The 17,942-nt window shown below is 36.3% G+C and overlaps 3 protein-coding genes across 3 annotated transcripts; 2 read left to right on the top strand and 1 right to left on the bottom strand.

Annotated features, from left to right (window-relative positions):
• The first annotated feature begins 204 nt into the window (after positions 1-204).
• Positions 205-7,131, top strand: LOC108988025 (T-complex protein 1 subunit zeta 1-like). Its single transcript, XM_018961117.2, has 15 exons — positions 205-443; positions 595-658; positions 1,363-1,498; positions 2,212-2,363; positions 2,765-2,812; positions 2,967-3,059; positions 3,789-3,895; positions 4,296-4,410; positions 4,523-4,609; positions 4,789-4,993; positions 5,107-5,201; positions 5,874-5,942; positions 6,079-6,186; positions 6,299-6,417; positions 6,771-7,131. Exons 1-15 carry the CDS (start codon positions 310-312, stop codon positions 6,844-6,846), a joined length of 1,608 nt encoding a protein of 535 aa, XP_018816662.1. The 5' UTR covers positions 205-309; the 3' UTR covers positions 6,847-7,131.
• A 305-nt stretch (positions 7,132-7,436) lies between these two features.
• Positions 7,437-10,527, bottom strand: LOC108988030 (uncharacterized protein DDB_G0275933-like). The gene is made up of 3 exons (XM_018961125.2): positions 10,346-10,527; positions 9,591-9,738; positions 7,437-7,839 (listed from the first exon to the last, which is right to left on the bottom strand). The coding sequence occupies exons 1-3, from the start codon at positions 10,398-10,400 to the stop codon at positions 7,758-7,760; spliced, it is 285 nt and encodes a 94-aa protein (XP_018816670.1). The 5' UTR covers positions 10,401-10,527; the 3' UTR covers positions 7,437-7,757.
• Positions 10,528-12,463: 1,936 nt separating this feature from the next.
• LOC108988028 (14-3-3-like protein A) lies at positions 12,464-17,547 on the top strand. The gene is made up of 5 exons (XM_018961120.2): positions 12,464-12,648; positions 13,618-14,131; positions 14,310-14,432; positions 16,476-16,592; positions 17,240-17,547. Exons 2-5 carry the CDS (start codon positions 13,646-13,648, stop codon positions 17,306-17,308), a joined length of 795 nt encoding a protein of 264 aa, XP_018816665.1. The 5' UTR covers positions 12,464-12,648; positions 13,618-13,645; the 3' UTR covers positions 17,309-17,547.
• The last annotated feature ends 395 nt before the right edge of the window (positions 17,548-17,942 follow it).

Genomic DNA, 17,942 nt, shown 5'->3' with positions numbered 1-17,942 from the left:
TGGCTATTACCAAGTATTAAGCTAGATTTGACCCAGAGGTATTATAATAGGTGCAATGCAGTATATAGGACTCTTAAAAAAAAAGCCATGTTAAATTCTTGGGTTGTTTCAGAGATGGGCCTTAAAGAGTCTGATCCTGGTGTACGAATCCTCGTCTCAAGCCCAAAGGATTTTTAGCTTCGTTTGAGGGCCTTCGAGAAAAGCACCAAAACCCTCAGAACTCTTGCTTCTCTCCTCCTCCTCAGTCCCCTAGGCAAACTCAGTTCATTCTCTTCGCAAACCTTAGGAATACACCTCAAGCAGCCGAAAATGTCGCTGAGAGTGCTTAATCCAAACGCGGAGGTGCTGAACAAATCGGCGGCACTGCACATGAACATCAATGCCGCCAAAGGCTTGCAGGACGTCCTCAAGACCAACCTCGGCCCCAAGGGCACCATCAAGATGTACATCTTTTCTCCCTCTCTCTCTCTCTCTCTCTCTCTCTATATATATATATATATATATCCCTCTCTCTATATATATTGCTTACTTTTACCGATCCAGTATATATATTCGCCGTTTTTTTCTCTGAGTTTCTCATATTTTCTTTTCCAGGCTTGTTGGTGGGGCAGGCGACATCAAGCTCACTAAAGACGGCAACACTCTCTTGAAGGAAATGGTCAGTTCTCTATTTCTCTCCTCCTATCTTTCTCGTAAACCCTAGATCTTTTGGATTCTTTAGTTTACGGTACAATCTGTGCAGCACGTGGTAGAACCATTAAACTGTAGCTTTTATTGATTTTTTTAAAAATATATGAGTATTTATTTGAGTGTCATTTGCTTCATATACTGCCTCTACGTGCATAGAAAATTTAATATATGTTAATTCTGAACTATTTTGAATTTCGATTAGTAAAATCGAATTATCTAGGGTTAAGAACCACTTTTGGATCAAGAAGAATGTGGTGAACAGAGGATAGATGTGGTGAAGAAGGATATGCTTGTGTTATTATTACTATTTTATTCTTTTCAAAGTAGAAGGATGTGATAAATAGGGAAAGACAGTATGATTTTAGATTGGATATAAGGATGCATGAGAATATACGTGACAGACTTTGATTAGTTGATGAGGGCCTGTAGAGCTTGGCACAATTTAATTAGGATTAAAGTTTGTTTTATTTTTTTGTATTGAGGACATTGGACTAGTATAGAAAAATAATTGTTTATTGAATGTTAGTGATCGCAGATTATTACTTCCTCCTGAACATGCAGATGCTCGTGTTTAAAATTTATGCAGAATTACTGGGCAATGTATTAAACACTCTACTTTATGTATTTTTCTAAATAGTGCTTCATTGTTTGATGTTTCATCAATGGTCACAGCAAATTCAAAGCCCTACAGCAATTATGATTGCTAGAACAGCTGTTGCCCAAGATGATATCAGTGGAGATGGCACAACTTCTACTGTGCTTTTTATTGGCGAGCTTATGAAACAATCAGAACGTTACATTGATGAAGGTCAGGATGCTAATCAAAGTAAAATTGTGAACTCAGTTGCATCAAATCATATAAAATCCAAAAGATAATTTCTGGTTCTCTTTCACCTTGGGCTGTAATTGAGCTGAATTCAAGCAAGTAATGCCTTGTCAAACTTGACTTGATTGTATTTAACTCGAGCTCGAGCTCAACTTGAGCTTTTTTGTGTTGTTTGAGCTCGATCCAAGTAGGATTCATGTTTAAACTTAGCTTGATTATGTTGTAACTTTTTTTAAAAAGTAGGATGAATAATATAAACTAATAGTGTGTTTTTTAAAGGTTAACCGAAATTGCTATTGTGTTGAAGGATGGGATATCTACTTAAGCTCCCAATATTTACTCGACAGTTATTAAATAAATTGACAGCCTTGTTATGCTAGAAGCATCTTCAATTTGTATCACATTCCATATAGGTAGTCGGGATTTTACTAGCCCAAGTAGAAAATGAGTTAGTGTTGCCAGGTTTTTCGAAAAGAATTTTTCCTGTGAAGAAAGACGAGGAAAACTTTTTTATGGTTATGAGTTTTCTTGTCAAAGCAAGGCTGGAAAGATATTTTTTTTTATAAGTAATAAGAAGTTTTATTAAGGCAAGTAAATAGGCATAGCCCAAGTACACATGGAGTTTACAAGCGAGATATTTTATTTTTTCTTGTCACTCCTTTATTATGTACATTGTTGAGACATGCTTGTTCTAGGAATGCATCCCCGTGTATTGGTTGACGGTTTTGAGATTGCTAAAAGAGCAACCCTTCAATTTCTTGAGAAATTCAAGAATTCAGTTGTTATGGGCAATGAGCCTGACAAGGAGATTCTGAAAATGGTAGCAAGGACAACACTCAGAACTAAGGTAACTTGTAATGTCTCTTTTATTTTCTTTTTCCGTGCAAAATAGATGAGGTATACTTAGGATCTTGTATATACTTGAGCACTCATAGGCTATGCTCTTTTATATGTCCTGTATAATTGGGCTCTTGCCTATTCTTACGATCAATAAAATTTTGTTTACCGATAAAAAAACAATGAAGTGGCATGGGGTTTGCCTTAGCTTTTATTTCTTTCAGCTAAAATTGAAATGAAATAAATTGTTCGAGCTAATTTTCACTGTTCATCAAATGGCACCTCCTCCCTCTTTCTTTTTCCAAAAAAGAGGTGGAGGATAAAGCCATGGGTATTGTGCCACTCAAAACTATTGAGTTTTATTAACCTACCTTTTCACATGATTTTATTGACCATTTTTTCTGTCTACAGTTGTATGAAGCACTTGCAGATCAATTGACTGATATAGTTGTCAATGCGGTGAGTTTGAAGATGTTGAAATTTATCAATGGTAGAATGAGAGACTGATAATTATACTACATAACCTCCTATGTTCATCTCATTAACTGGATTATGCAGTTAGCATTTTGTGTCGTTGCATATTGGTGTGTAATTAACTATTTGTATGTGATAGGTGCTTTGCATTCGCAAGCCTGAGGAAGCCATCGATCTGTTTATGGTGGAGATCATGCACATGCGTCATAAATTTGACGTTGACACACGCTTGGTATGTTTATAATTTATAGTTGTTGGTCTGCTTTCTGGTCCTTCTCTTCCAAGGAATATAAAATAGTTATGGATTTTTTTTATCATATACTTACCGAAAAAGTTGTAACTTATTAACCCAAGGCATATGCAAGATCCTTGATTGCTTGGAATTCTTGCTTGTGTGATTGTTTTCTGCATCAATTGGAGGTTACCTGCTACCTCAGAAAAACCTTCATTTGTTTATGATGTTCTATTTTATTTTTCGAGTCAGTGGCGGGTTGGTAATTTTTTCTTTATATTTACTTTTTTTAATGCGCATTTATCTTTGGATTCACTTTTTATGGGCAAGAGTGTTGGTCACAATTGAACAATGCTTTTGTAAGCGTTCTGCCTGGACTGTCATTTGTGTTTGATGGGCAAGAATGTTGTTAGCATTTTTCTTTTAATAATTATAGAAGCTTAGGGAAGTATGTGATGGTGCATCTATTATTTTTGGCGGCTGAAGTCTTTTCTCACATTATTAGGAAGACACTTGGCAGTCGCAAGGCTTCCATTGCTTTTTTACCATATAATCTATGAACGGTTTACCTATATAAAAACAACTATGAACGGTATCTTACCTATATAAAAAAAAGTTATGAATGGTATCTTTATACGGTGTAAGCTTAACAATAGCTTCGTTTATATTATTCATGAGTTACATTTCAATATCATACAGGTTCCTGTCTCAAATCATGTTCTTTTGTAGGTTGAGGGTCTTGTCCTTGATCATGGCTCCAGACATCCTGATATGAAGCGACGAGCTGAGAATTGTTACATTTTGACATCCAATGTCTCTTTGGAGTATGATAAAAGGTGAGTATGGAGACGTATATTCAATTAAGGAAGGAAATCAGACTACATATGTTGAGGTTTTGGAGGATTTGGTTTTTTTATTTCAATGTTGTTAGTTTTTAGATTACTTATAAATGTTAGGTGTGTATAGATTATCAAGAAGATAAAAATAAGTTTTGGTAATTAACAAGTAGAAATAGCTATGTCATGTCATCTTTCCTCCTTAGAAATAATATAATGTATATTACTCTCTAAAGAAAATATAATTGATAGATGCATATATTATTTTTCTTGTTCTTGTTGATCAACAATTTGATCCGGGTTATAGGTGTTTTTTTTTTTTGCACAAGTAATAAGTTAATATCACTTGATATTATCAATATATGTGTGTGGACACGTTGAAATAATAGTTTCCTCTCAGTGAAATAAATGCAGGCTTTTTCTACTCAAATGCAGAGCAGAGAGAGAAAATGGTTGCAGCCGAAAGGCATCAGGTTGATGAAAGAGTTCAAAAAATCATTGACCTGAAAAATAAGGTTGTCACTTCAGGATGTTTTTTTTCTTTTTTTTTTTTTGTGATAAGAAATGCCTTTGAGGATATAAATGTGGGTACGTTGCATCTGTGGTTTATAACTTTTGTTTATGCAGGTTTGTGCTGGTAATGACTATAACTTTGTTGTCATTAATCAAAAGGGAATTGATCCCCCATCACTTGACCTTCTTGCAAGAGCAGGGGTAAGTCTTAACATGTTTATATTATTTTTCAGCATGTATTGATTGGTCTCTGTTAGTGTCTAAATGTAGCCTATGCTTTAGTAATTATTACTTTTTGTCACTAAATGTAATCCTCAATGAATATTTGTGAAAAAAGAGGGAGACTTATTTTGTATTTGTTAAATCCACTGATTTTCTAGATAGTTGCACTCCGAAGAGCAAAGAGGAGAAATATGGAACGGTTGGTTTTGGCCTGTGGAGGTGAGGCTGTAAATTCTGTAGATGATTTGACTCCTGACTGCCTTGGTTGGGCTGGACTGGTCTATGAACATATCCTTGGGGAGGAGAAGTATACCTTCGTTGAGAATGTGAAGAACCCTCTTTCTTGTACGATTTTAATAAAAGGTACTTGTACTAATTTTGTAACCACTTGACCTGGAGGCTGAAGTGACATACTTTTTTCTTAGCCTTTGCTACTCAGTTGTGATTTAATCCTCATCGCCTTCTATAATGTTCAGGGCCTAACGACCATACTATTGCCCAAATAAAGGATGCTGTTCGTGATGGCTTGAGGGCAGTGAAAAATACTATTGAAGACGAAGCTGTTGTCTTAGTGAGTTGTCTCTATAGAAGTTTCTTAGAATTTGCATGAAGATTTGAACTTTCTATCACACCAATTTTAATAAATAATTGTTTTACTAATCTCCTGGATGGTGTTTATCTTAGGTCGTGTTTGGGTAGTGGAGTGATTATTCAATATTTTATCATTACTTTTCACTTACTTTTCACTACTTTTTACTACTATTCACTATTTTTCAATATTTTCTCATTACTTTTACATTATTTTTTCACTACTATTCATAGATTTTTTGAGATCACTTCACTACCCAAACGTACCCTTAATGTTCATGATACAAATAAATATCTAGGTTATTTGTATCATGGACATTCTAGGATTGCATTTTATTAATTTCCTGGATACATGGGCTTTTGCCTATTCTTACGATGAATAAAATTTTGTTTGCCGATAAAAAAAAAAAAAAAAATCCTGGATAGTGTTTATCTTAATGTCCATGCTAACTGCACAAAATGTTTTTCTTAATTGCTTGTTAGGTACTGATTGACCCGTTAGTGTTAACATCGGTCATTTTTTTGCATATTCTTAGCTTCTAAGGCTAACCTTTACCCCATCCTTACATTTTTGCTTGTCAGAAAATGTGGTTTACATATTCAGCTGGTTTATATTTTAAGATGATTTAGGGTGTGTTTTTTGTCTTTTATTCAGGGTGCCGGAGCTTTTGAAGTCGCAGCCAGCCAATACCTTGTAAATGAAGTAAAGAAGACTGTTCAAGGGGTAACAAAATGTCTCCAAAAGTTTCCCCTGCTCATAAAAATGTTTTAAATCACAGAATTTCTTTCAAAACATGTGGTTTTTACCTATGAAAAAAAATTTACTTCTAATCATATTTGGTTTTACGAACTTGGATCAGCGTGCTCAACTTGGTGTTCAAGCTTTTGCCGATGCTCTTCTTGTGGTTCCCAAGACACTTGCTGAGAACTCTGGGCTTGACACTCAAGATGTGATCATTGCTCTTACGGTATACCCCCGCTTTGAAATTTATTATTTACGTTCTTTTTGTTCCCTTTATTAAAGGGGGGAAAGTGAGAAATAAGGATGTTTGAGCATTGTCATGCCATCTTCATGTTCAGGGAGAGCACGAACATGGAAATATCGTGGGATTAAACCAGCACACGGGAGAACCTATCGACCCCAACATGGAGGGTATTTTTGATAACTACTCTGTGAAGCGCCAGATCATAAACTCAGGGTATGTGGGAATTATTATTGGGATTATGCTGCTATAATTATTCTCTTTCGTCGCCTCTTTTGAATTTCAATCTCTCTCTCTCTCTCTCTACACTTTTACTTTTTTGGGAAAAAGACAATGCCTGAAGCCTTTAGGGATATTAATGAGTTTCTTGTTCATAGTTTGACCTAATGAACTATATTACCTAGAGAAGAACGGTAGCATTTTTCTCCACCAAAATCATGACCCATATATCAATATGAAAGCATATTGAAAAATATTTTTTTCCCCGAATTCTTTTAAGATGTCAATCCGCCTTTGCCCGTTGTTTTCTGCCGACATGAACAAATGTGATGCTGCTCTTCTGCTTGTAGGCCTGTAATCGCATCCCAGTTGCTGCTGGTGGATGAAGTAATTCGTGCTGGACGTAATATGCGAAAGCCAAACTAGCTCGTGATATGCTTTGAGAATTTTGGAATTTGCCTGATGTTAAGGGAGGCTTTATTTTTTTTTTTTTTTGAGGATCTTTATTAGCGAGTCTCAGTTTACATCTGATGTGGGATTTTTTTATTCGAGTGTGTACTTCGTGCCATGATTATAATTTCGGAAAGTTTAGCTGTTGTAACGGGTGCCTGTCACGACTAATGTATTACGGGCACTTCTATCATTTATGACTTTTCATTGTCTAGAATGGCACCACTTTCTTTTGAGCTCTCGATGCTTTATATCGGTATATATGCTTGCTTGTGCTATCCATTAAAAAATATCATCTGTTATTGTAAGATCTGGAAGGTTTATCAGAGAGATTGAGATTGAAGCCGACAGGAAGGCATCCAACATGAAAATCGACACATTTCATGTATCGCCTATTATCATTTCATCTGTACATTGAGAATCACTGTGTATACCAGTACTGGAAAATTCCCCGATTTTATGTTTGTGGATTTGCTGGGTTCCGGTGCTTTAAGCGTAGAGACGAAGTGAGCTACTTTAAAAATAAGGTATTTTCGGTAGCCTATACTCCATAAAAGCAATCTGTGTTGGTTCAAGAGAAATGACGCTTTTATAAATGTGTATTTTGGGCATCAATCAGAGAAGTCGAAGGTATTTGCTACCTTTCACAATCTGTCAGAAAGTCTTATAAGCAGATCGTTTCCTAGTTGTAACTCGTAACTTATAACCAAACATGAAGTTTTAATACCTCCTACTTTCCGGCCAAACGGCTTCAGCACAAAATTAAAACAAGCAACTAGTAAATATGCGAAACAAACCCCAGTTGCAGCAAAATATGCATCGACGCATTTGATAAAAAGGGTGTAAAATGCAATACCATTAAAAGGGCGTTATTGAAAAGAATGAGCTTATAGTACTCCTGCAGATCCCTTGGCCTCCTGTTGGAGCGTGTATTCTCTCTTCATTTCTTCTAAAATGGCATCATTGGTGCTGCAAAATCTAAAGCTGTAAGATATTTGAAAATTTATGGTCATAAACATTAAAGTACTTCTGACTTTTTCTTTCAAATCTCTATCCTTCATATATTCTGAATCATAATTCAATTCTTGCTATATACAAGAATTATCCAAACAACAACAAATGATTTCTGCATGAGCATACAGCAGCTTTCAAGTGTAAACTAAAGCAAAGAAAAGCTGGCACTGGCATTTTAAATCTGATGAATCTTTAGAATGGAACTTGTAAAAGAAACTATAACAGAGAGATACGCTTCCAAGGGTCTACAACCAGTAGCTTTTGTCACTAAAAAAAATTCTTTGATGAGATAAATTGATTGAAACTTTATCCAGGCGTAAATCCAAGTACACAAGAAGTATGTGAAAAAGAGCATCTAGTTACAAGTTAAGAGGTTTTGTCACTAAAAAACTGAGCTTGAAAGCTCAACTAGGACGATTAGAATGTGAATGGAAGCCATAAACTAATCTACAATTCTACAGGTAGCATTGAATTGAGAATAAAGATGTCATGAATATTAGAATATGAAGTTCTGAATTGGGTTTTGATTCATGCTAACTAATGCATTCAAGAGCCAGTTGCAACTAGTTGGCATTCATGTACCTTGGCCAACTTCAAAAGCTAAATGAACGGGGAACAACACCACATCATATCAATCATCATTTAACAAATATCAAAACTGAATCTTACTCATCAGACCTTTATTTATACTGACGTTTATAAAGAATTGGCCAGGTGGAGGAAAAAAAAGAGATTACTTGAGACTAGAATATTGATTTTGAACTCATTAACTTTGACTGCGCAGAGGATCCATCCTTATAAATGCACATAGCATATGAGGTGGTGGCTTGTCTGAACTTCCAAAAAAATGATTACAAATTGCAGCTTAAAAAGTGCAAAGTGGACCCTTTTTTTAGGGGTTCCCCGTCTATATTGTTTTTCCTCTAAATAATTTCACCCAGCCACACACCAACCTATTGTTAGATTGCTTTCAAAACGGAAACACCAGTGTTAAAGTTTCCTGAGCATAAACGACCACTGTGGTTATATTTCTTTTCCATCAGAAAGCTTTCGAGGAGGTTATGAAGTTGGAAAGTTCCAGTGTCATGTGCCAATAACGAAAATCACTTTTCTAGCATCAAAGCCACTATGTACTCTTTTGATAAAATGGTATCTAGAAACCACTGAAATTTCAAAACACTACAGAGAAAAACTATTGCTCAATTAAAATTAGGCAATAGCAAGATAGCCATACATGTCACAAATGTAAGCCATGTATCGCAGAATGGCCACAGAACGGGTCCAAAGGTAACTTTCAAGGTTATGAAATTCAACAAGGGATGACAGCATTCACTGTCACATTTGGAGCTTTTTTTTTTATATATATATATCAAATGATCCACTGACAGAAGACTGCAATAATCACAAAACCTGAACTTGTCAGAATAAGGGTCATGGTTCACACCCCTCACGATGTCATTGACTCACGAGCGCCAACTCAAGTGTTCCCTTGCAGGTCTATAACGGGGCCGTAATCTCACTATATTAAAACAAGTGAATGGGATTTATTATGTATCAGCCACTATTTAGCTTTTTCATAGGGTATGGGGTGTTTTTAATAGGGTGGTGAATAGTGACGAATGAGAATAATTATACCAAAAACTTGAAAGCAATGAAGTGAAATGGCGATACAAATAGCTTGTTTCTGATATCCGAATCTCACTCACTAATGATGGAGGCAATCATTCAATTCTTTAGCTTGTTTCCGACACTGCCAAACAACAGATAACGTTCTTCCCACAGCACATTGAGCATACTTCGAAGTGTATTGGTCACACTCCTTAAGCGCCTTCGTCTTCATTTTGCTTCTTAAAGCTGATATGTTAGGCATAACAGACACTTATTAGCTCGTTAACGCCTATATAATGACAACAAACAGTTCCAAACTGAAATCTCTAGCAAATATAATTTTTTTTTTTTTGGATAGGTAAATCTCTAGCAAACATAATAATCCGATAAACAATAAGAATTGCATAAAAAGACGTATTACATATGATATTCACGGTCAGATTTTCTTCAATAAAGCAAAAACCAGTAAACACTGAATTTGACCTCGTTTTCCTTGATTACTTCATGGAACAGTTTTGCATAACAAAAGAACTAAATAATAGCAAATTTTGCATTTTTTTTTTTTTTTTTTGGCTCTTAAAGCTTTTACAGTTGTAAATGTAGTAAGAGAGTTCACTGAGCTTCCATGAAATCAGAGTAAGTGAAAACCGCATGTACGGTTGTTGAGAACGGTGGGAGACTTGGAGAATCGCGAGTTCTGAAGTAATCTTTTCACCGCTCCATTTGTCTCCAAATCCAGATAATGAATTGAATTAATTTTCCTCGATAATATTTTCCTACATTATCTTTTCTCTCGGCCACCAAATGCCGCCCGGGGGGGGATTTAGGGTTTTACGTGAATAGAATTCATTACCTTCTTCTACTTTCTTCTTGAAGTGATTCTCCCGTGCCTCCTGTACGATTCCCATTGAGGAAGAAAGCTTTCAAAGGTCTAGCTGCTCCGTTCCTCCGAGTCCTCTGGGTTTTCTAATTCAGTGGCCTAGCCTGTTCGTTCGCCATTGCCGAGTACAGAGCTTTTAATATACTCACCATGTAATGGCTGGGTCTTCGAGTTTTCAGTTCAATGGTGTAGTGAGCCTTTTACTGGCCTGTAATATTGGGCCATATTGTTCGTAATTTGGGCCAAGCTTTAAGATACTTGGACCGTGTACGGGTCCGTAATGTTCGGCACAAGATCTTAAGTTAGATGCCTTCAGTGAGATATTTGAAAGCATTTCTATTTCTACTCGGAAAAACAAGAAGATTGTAGCTAAAAATAAAATAAAATAAGTCTTGGGCAGCTTGCGTGTCTGATCATGCCCAGTTTTGACTTTTGGACTGTAAACAGGAATAATATATACGAATAAATATACATAAAAATTATTATTGAGAGTATTTATTTTATATACATGATATGATATTACGTAGATTACATATTTCTTTAAGTGAGTATTGAAAATAATTAATTACAAGCAGCCACACAGTAAGTACAAAATATATATTGTTACAGTGGCTTTTCTCTAATATTAATCTCTATATATATACAACTCTTTATATAATTATATTTTAAAATGAAAATAAAATCATATATTTATATAAAAATTATAAAAATAATTATATCTCTATTATTTTTCTATAAAAAATATTCACAACATCTTAACACTCCATACTTCACATTATTTTTAATTTTTATTATTTTTTTCTTTTATTAAATATTTATTATATGAATAATGAATAGAAAATTTAAAATAATTTAAAAATAAATAAATTCAATAAAAAATTTAAAAATATATAAAATATAAAGTGTAGTAGAAATTATATAGCAAAACTCATTTTTCTATAAAAACGTATGGACACATCAACCTGCAGGAAAAAGCAGTTACAAATTTACAATGGCTGGGAGCTTTATCACATTCAATGATACATGATGATTTAATAGTACATGTTGAGAGAAAGAATCTAATCTGAAAGAAAACTTGGTCTTTGAATATTTGCATAAAAACATATTTTTTCATATTATCGTGTTTGTCTTTATTGGGTGCCTTCCAACTAATGCTGTTAACTGCCAACGCAATCATCACATTAATGCGATGGCATGACTCTCTGAACTTGTCATTTATTGAAAATTAAGCCTCAACTACTTTTCCTTTTTTCAATTTACAATATTAGTGTGAAAGTGTGGTAGATTTAAGTTTTGTTACATATCAGTAAATTTATATTAAATATGTACAAATATTAATATGTAAAATCACTTACAATTAAATTTTTTCGATAGATTTTGTCTATTGTCATTGACGAAAACATGATTAATTGGAAAGAAACTTATAGGGCAAACCGAATTCAAATAATCTACAATCTCTAAGTTCTAATCTGCTGGATTTTGCTAAAAGTTAAAAATTTGATGGACTGATAATATATGATCTGATTCTTTAAATAAAAAATTTGAATTCGAAATCTTACTTGTCAAAAAATAAAAATAAAGATTGCAGGTTTTATACACCTAAGCATTGAAAGTTGCTTATAAGAAATAATAATAATATTATTATTATGAATCTAAGATTGTAACTCTATGTTTTCATATTTTACAAATTTATGTTCCTTTAACTTTATAATTTAAATCACTAGTCACGTCTAGCTTATTAAGTTAATAATTCACTGTCAAACGGAAAACAAATTCCCAACTAACATCATAAAACTATTAATAAACTTTTTAAGTTATATCTCACTACAAAACACAGAGAAAAATAAGATGGAAAACGGCGTCAATACGGAGGTTGGGTTCAGACAAGGGTGCATCGTCAGCACGTGCAACTTTCCTTGCCACTTGCTAGCCTTCCTCTCCAACTTCCAAAAAAGGACGCAATGATGACGTGGCACCGTTGGTCTATTGACGGTCAACACTAACGCGAGACACACACAAAGAGGCTCATGCTAGGCTGCTAGCTATCTCTCTCGTTAAAAAAAAAGAAACCTACCACGGATTCTCCGTTAGCGACCATATGTCGCGTTTTTATTGGACCACTGTTCCTCTCTCTCTTTCTCTCGTGGCGACCATTTTTAAGCACCACAAGGCGCAACTCCTCCCTTCGTTGGCTTTCTCATTTCCATTTATTTATCTGATTTATCGCGCCGAGAAAGAGAGAGAGACTGATAGGGTCTTCGTCGCAAACTCGAGAGGTACGTTCCCTCACGCTCTGATCGGTTTCTTTTTCTATGTAGGTTTAGGGTTTGGGTTAGATCTGGTGGACTTTTGTTTGTTTTCGTATATACGTGCCTCTTGTAGTTTGGTAATTCGAGATCTACTTTTACTTTCCGCTCGATTTATTGTTTGCTTTGGTTTCATTTGTTGTTTGGCTATTTTTGGTTGGATCTGTAAGATTTGAACTTTTTTCGTGCTCGTGATTTTACCGGAGGATGGTAGTGATTTCTATTTTTGAATTGGTTCTCGAGGAAGGTGAAAGGAAGGAGAAGGAAAAAAAGGGGATGAATCTCGGTTTCATTGATGTTTGATATAGGGAGTATGATCACCCTTACTGAAGTGAGCGTAACGTGACTGTTTGGAATAGTTGTGAGTTTTTCGTTCTTTGGAGAAGCATACTAATTTGGTTACCCTAAGTGTGATCTGATCTGGTTGGGTGCCGAGGAAATCTGAGGCTAGGAAAGAAAATAATAAGAATCTGGTAGGATTTGAAACTTTTAGGAAGGAAACACAGATTTGTTTAAACTGTTTGTAATGCAGAATGCTCTTTTCTTTCTCGGATGATTCAGCAACCATACAGCGAGTAATTTATTATTGCTTCCCATTTTTATACGAATGGTAATGGATTGCTATGCAATGTCCATTGACCAATGATTGAGAATCTTAAGGTTTGGCTTTTCGGAGAGCCCATAGTTATCCTCATCGTGCTCAATTTATGTCTGCAACTTAGAGTCGTGTTTAATTTTCTTTACATAGGAACAGGTCTCATAATATTCCAATTCCTCTATTTTATTTTGCTTCCCAATATCTTTTAGCAACCAGGAAGATATAGTCTTCTGTGAAGTGGTTATGAGCTTATTAGTGTTTGATTTAGACTATGTAATATCTAGGTCATGATGTTTTTACCTTTAAAAAAAATATCAAGATTATTTTGGATTGACTTGCAGACTAAAGCAATTGTTTGGTAGAGCAAAGATGTCGCCAGCTGAATCTTCACGTGAGGATAATGTGTATATGGCCAAGTTGGCCGAGCAGGCCGAACGTTATGAAGAAATGGTTGAGTTCATGGAGAAAGTTGCAAAGACAGTAGACGTTGAAGAGTTGTCTGTGGAGGAAAGGAACCTTCTCTCTGTGGCTTACAAGAACGTGATTGGGGCCAGAAGGGCTTCATGGAGGATCATCTCCTCCATTGAGCAAAAGGAGGAAAGTAGGGGAAATGAAGACCATGTTGCAATCATCAAGGAGTACAGGGGCAAGATCGAATCCGAGCTGAGCAAGATCTGTGATGGCATTTTGAGTCTTCTTGAGTCACATCTCATCCCATCGGCCTCATCTGCCGAGTCAAAGGTGTTTTATCTCAAGATGAAGGGTGATTACCACAGGTACCTGGCTGAGTTTAAGACTGGAGCTGAAAGGAAGGAAGCTGCTGAGAGCACCTTGTTGGCTTACAAGTCTGCGCAGGTAGGTTTTTTGCTGTTGGTAGGTTTGTTGGCTTACAAATCTACTCAGCTAGGTTTGTTAGCTTACCACAGGTACCTGGCTGAGGCTCTTATATTCGTTACTCATTTTCTAATTATTTTAGTATATTAGTGTATTTTTGTAATGGTGATTTCTGAACCTGCTCCTGTCTTTGATGCAGGACATTGCACTTGCAGATCTTGCTCCTACTCACCCAATAAGACTGGGTCTTGCACTTAACTTCTCTGTGTTCTATTATGAAATCCTTAACTCACCTGATCGTGCTTGCAATCTTGCAAAGCAGGTAATGTTTCTCAGCTGTTTTTATTTTTTGTTTTGCAGTTGTTTGTTTTTGTATAGGCTGTACTAGAATGTGCATGATTGCCTTTCCTAGATGCAGTTGCAATTTATTATAATTGTTGGTCACTTTGGGTATAAGCTTCCAATACATATTTTAGCAGGTGATGGTGGAGCAATTATTTTGACCCTGATGTGGATTTTTTCTCACTATTAGTAAAATATCCATTCTCTTGATGGAATCCCATTGGTATAATTGACATGGTATCAGATGGGTGGGACACACATGATGCCTTGTTAAACTAATGGTTTCCTTTCAGTTACTCATCTGACTGTTCTTATTGCTGTATGTGGTCTAACAGTTCTGTTTGGTTTGGGTTTGCTTCTATCCAAAGCAATCTGGTAATAACCTTTTCAGATAAGGTTGTTCCACTTGTTCTAATGCCATGTTTCTTTGTTGAAATGCAGACCTTAGATTTGAATTTTCCAATTTTTTGGACAAAAGATAACATTTCATTTGAATCATGGAATGTAATCCACAAATACAATAGGCTGAACTAGGGCTGTGCAAAAAAGTACGTAACCCGGTTCGTCCATAAGACCCGATCCGACCCGAAAAAGCGGTTTGAAATAGCTTGCGAGTCTAACCTGCTGAAACCGACTACTCGTTTTCTCAATTGATCTCAAACCCTAGCTGCCATCCCTCCCCATTTCTCTTTGTCGTCATATCCACTTGCAGTCAATTTAAAGCACGAGTTGGAGCATGTTATATGGATTGTTGATCCATTGTTCAACCACAAGGCAAATCCTCAGTTTTATGCCGATTTGGAAAAACAAAAAGAACAAAACATAACATTTCATCACGGAAAAAAACCAAATCTTATAAACTACACAAACGAACGAACGATTAAATTGAAGAAGAAAAGCAAAGCAAAGCTTGCATCAACCGTGAGGAGCCTGGTCCAAGCACCATCCAGGAATCCCTGTAAAACCCATATCGAATGCACTGCAAAAAATGCTCATTTCATCGCAGGTCTAATGAAAACCAACATGAAAGCGACGAACGCAGCACCTGAGAAGAGAACCCAAATTGATATCAGGGGGCTCTTGTGGCCACCATTGTCACCGTCACCCGCGAGTGCCACAGCTAGAGCCAGCAGGATCCACGCAGCGATGACTCCAGGAACGCAGCTGCAGCCATGGCGAGCTCTCCTACTCTAGGAACGCAGCTGCAACGATGACTCAACGGTTACGGTTTTGTTTCGACTTCCTCTGTTATTTCCTCTCACTCTCGCTTTCTCTCTGCGTTTGTGTCTTTGTACCTCTTTCACTCGGTGGTGGTTAAAATTATAATCGACGCCCACATCAATCTCGATCTCTTGAGAATAAAGGTGTCATTACTCATCAAACTCGGGCCGGGTCAGGTCATCTTATTTTTGTTCTGGTGTTCGGGTCGGGTCGGGTCGGTCCTAAACTCTAATTGGATCAGTTGGTGCTCACCCCTAGGCTGAACTACAGCTGGTACATCCTCCATAAAAAACTATTAACATCATTTAAGTTTCAGCTAAACTTGTTGATTTAACTATTTTCTTTCATAATATGTTAGTAGTTATATTTTGTACCCTCTTTCCCTTTTGTTGTTTTTTAGGGTGTGAAAGATGGTAGCTAATAGCTATGCCAGGAACTGAAAGTTTGTTTTTTTTTTGTTCACTTTTCATTGTGGATATCTTTTGATTTTCTCTAGATGACTTTGGTCCTCCTTAGCATGTTGGTTGTCTAACCTATTTGTATTGATTTTGTCTTTCCACTTTTTAGTCTTGACTCTTGCTTCTGTTAAGGTTCTGAACTTTCTATATAGTTTTTTTTTTTAACAACTTTCTATTTAATTTTAGGTTGCATGGCATTTGTAAAATTTAGTTTTGGATGTGTGAAGTTTTACCAAATCTTGACATGAAGGATTAAATCCAATCACAAGGTTGGATGGCGACCAAATTGTTTTAATCTGTGCTTTTAAAAACTTTTCTCATTCTCTTCCCCTGATATTTGGCAGGCCTTTGATGAGGCTATATCCGAATTGGATACATTGGGTGAGGAGTCATACAAGGACAGTACATTAATCATGCAACTTCTCCGAGACAATCTGACTTTGTGGACTTCTGACATCACGGTCGCTCTCTCTCTCTCTCTCTCTCTCTCTCTCTCTAATTGTGTGCCAGCATGCATACCTATTACGTGTCACTCACCTTGTCTAAGAAGTGGGTTTCTATACGTATTATAAAACATTGATGTCCAAACCTGCCATGCCATCATCCTGAACGTAAATCGAAAATGTATCGTCTGTCATTGTTAGCAGCTTAAATTTTGTGCACTAAACTGGTACTTTTTCTGACTTGTTCTGAATTTTCCATTTGTGAAATGTAAGCTGGTCTGAGCTTGGTTTAGTTTGTTAAACCTCAATTTTACTTGCGTAAAAAACATCATTAGTAGATTTGACCAAACGGTGTTTCAACCAATACACCCTTTTTAAGACCCAGTCAACACGTTTACTGGTGGGCTACAGGTACCCAAGATGGAAAACTGTTTTCGCAAACGCTATCGCTTTCAAAGTTGTTACTCAGTGCATTAGCTTCTAAGTGTCAAAACTGACGAAGTTTTTTAGTGATTCTGGTCACTGTACACATCGACCCAAGTCATACCGTATCCATTTGGAGTGGTTGCTTGGGGTGCATACTTGCAGCTGCATATTATTGTTTCCTTTTCAAATTTTCTTATTGGTTTTTCACTGTTCCTTAACGCCTGTGTGGATTTTTTCAGGATGACACTGGGGACGAGATTAAGGAAGCATCTAAGCGTGAGTCAGGGGAGGGGCAGCCGCCGCAGTGATAAGTTCATAGGAAATGTACCCTGTACTTTGAATCTTGAGACCTTCTACCTAGATGGCATGTGGGTTGTAGTAGGATTTCGTAACCAACTGATGATCTTGAGTGCTTACAGCAGCACTCGGGATTGAATTGTTCCAGCAGATATGAATATGTGCTTTTATTTATTGATGGGAAGAATGTGGTTTGGTGTTTGAGTTATGTGGTAATGATTAAGTGCTGAAATTGGTGCCTTTTTTAGTACCAGGTGCATGGCAATTTTGGTCTCTTTGTTTTTACGTTCAGTTTTTGCCTAACTTTTTAGGCCCTTTTCTTGGCTGGAATTATCCTTCATAGCAAGATTTCAGCATAATTTCAGACAGCGAAATCCAGATTTTACAAGAGCCATATTCAACTGAAAAAGGGAAATAAAGTTCAGAAAGGCTGAAGTTTTTCCCGGTGCTAGAAGTGAACAGAATTTCGAAAGGCCTTTTGACAGGCCATTGGTTGTTGAAAACTTGAAGACTTTACCTTGTCTCGGTGTATTTATCAGAATTTCGTTCTGTATCCCACCAATTTGCTTAGAATCTGGAATTTGAGGGTTGTTGAAGCACTGCTGGAAATACCATGGATGCTTCAATTTGGCATTTCCAGTTTGA

Source organism: Juglans regia, chromosome 1, assembly GCF_001411555.2.
Source record: "Juglans regia cultivar Chandler chromosome 1, Walnut 2.0, whole genome shotgun sequence".
Taxonomy (NCBI): domain Eukaryota; kingdom Viridiplantae; phylum Streptophyta; class Magnoliopsida; order Fagales; family Juglandaceae; genus Juglans; species Juglans regia.
Note: the sequence above shows the minus strand (reverse complement) of the source record. Positions and strands in the feature narration are given on the sequence as shown.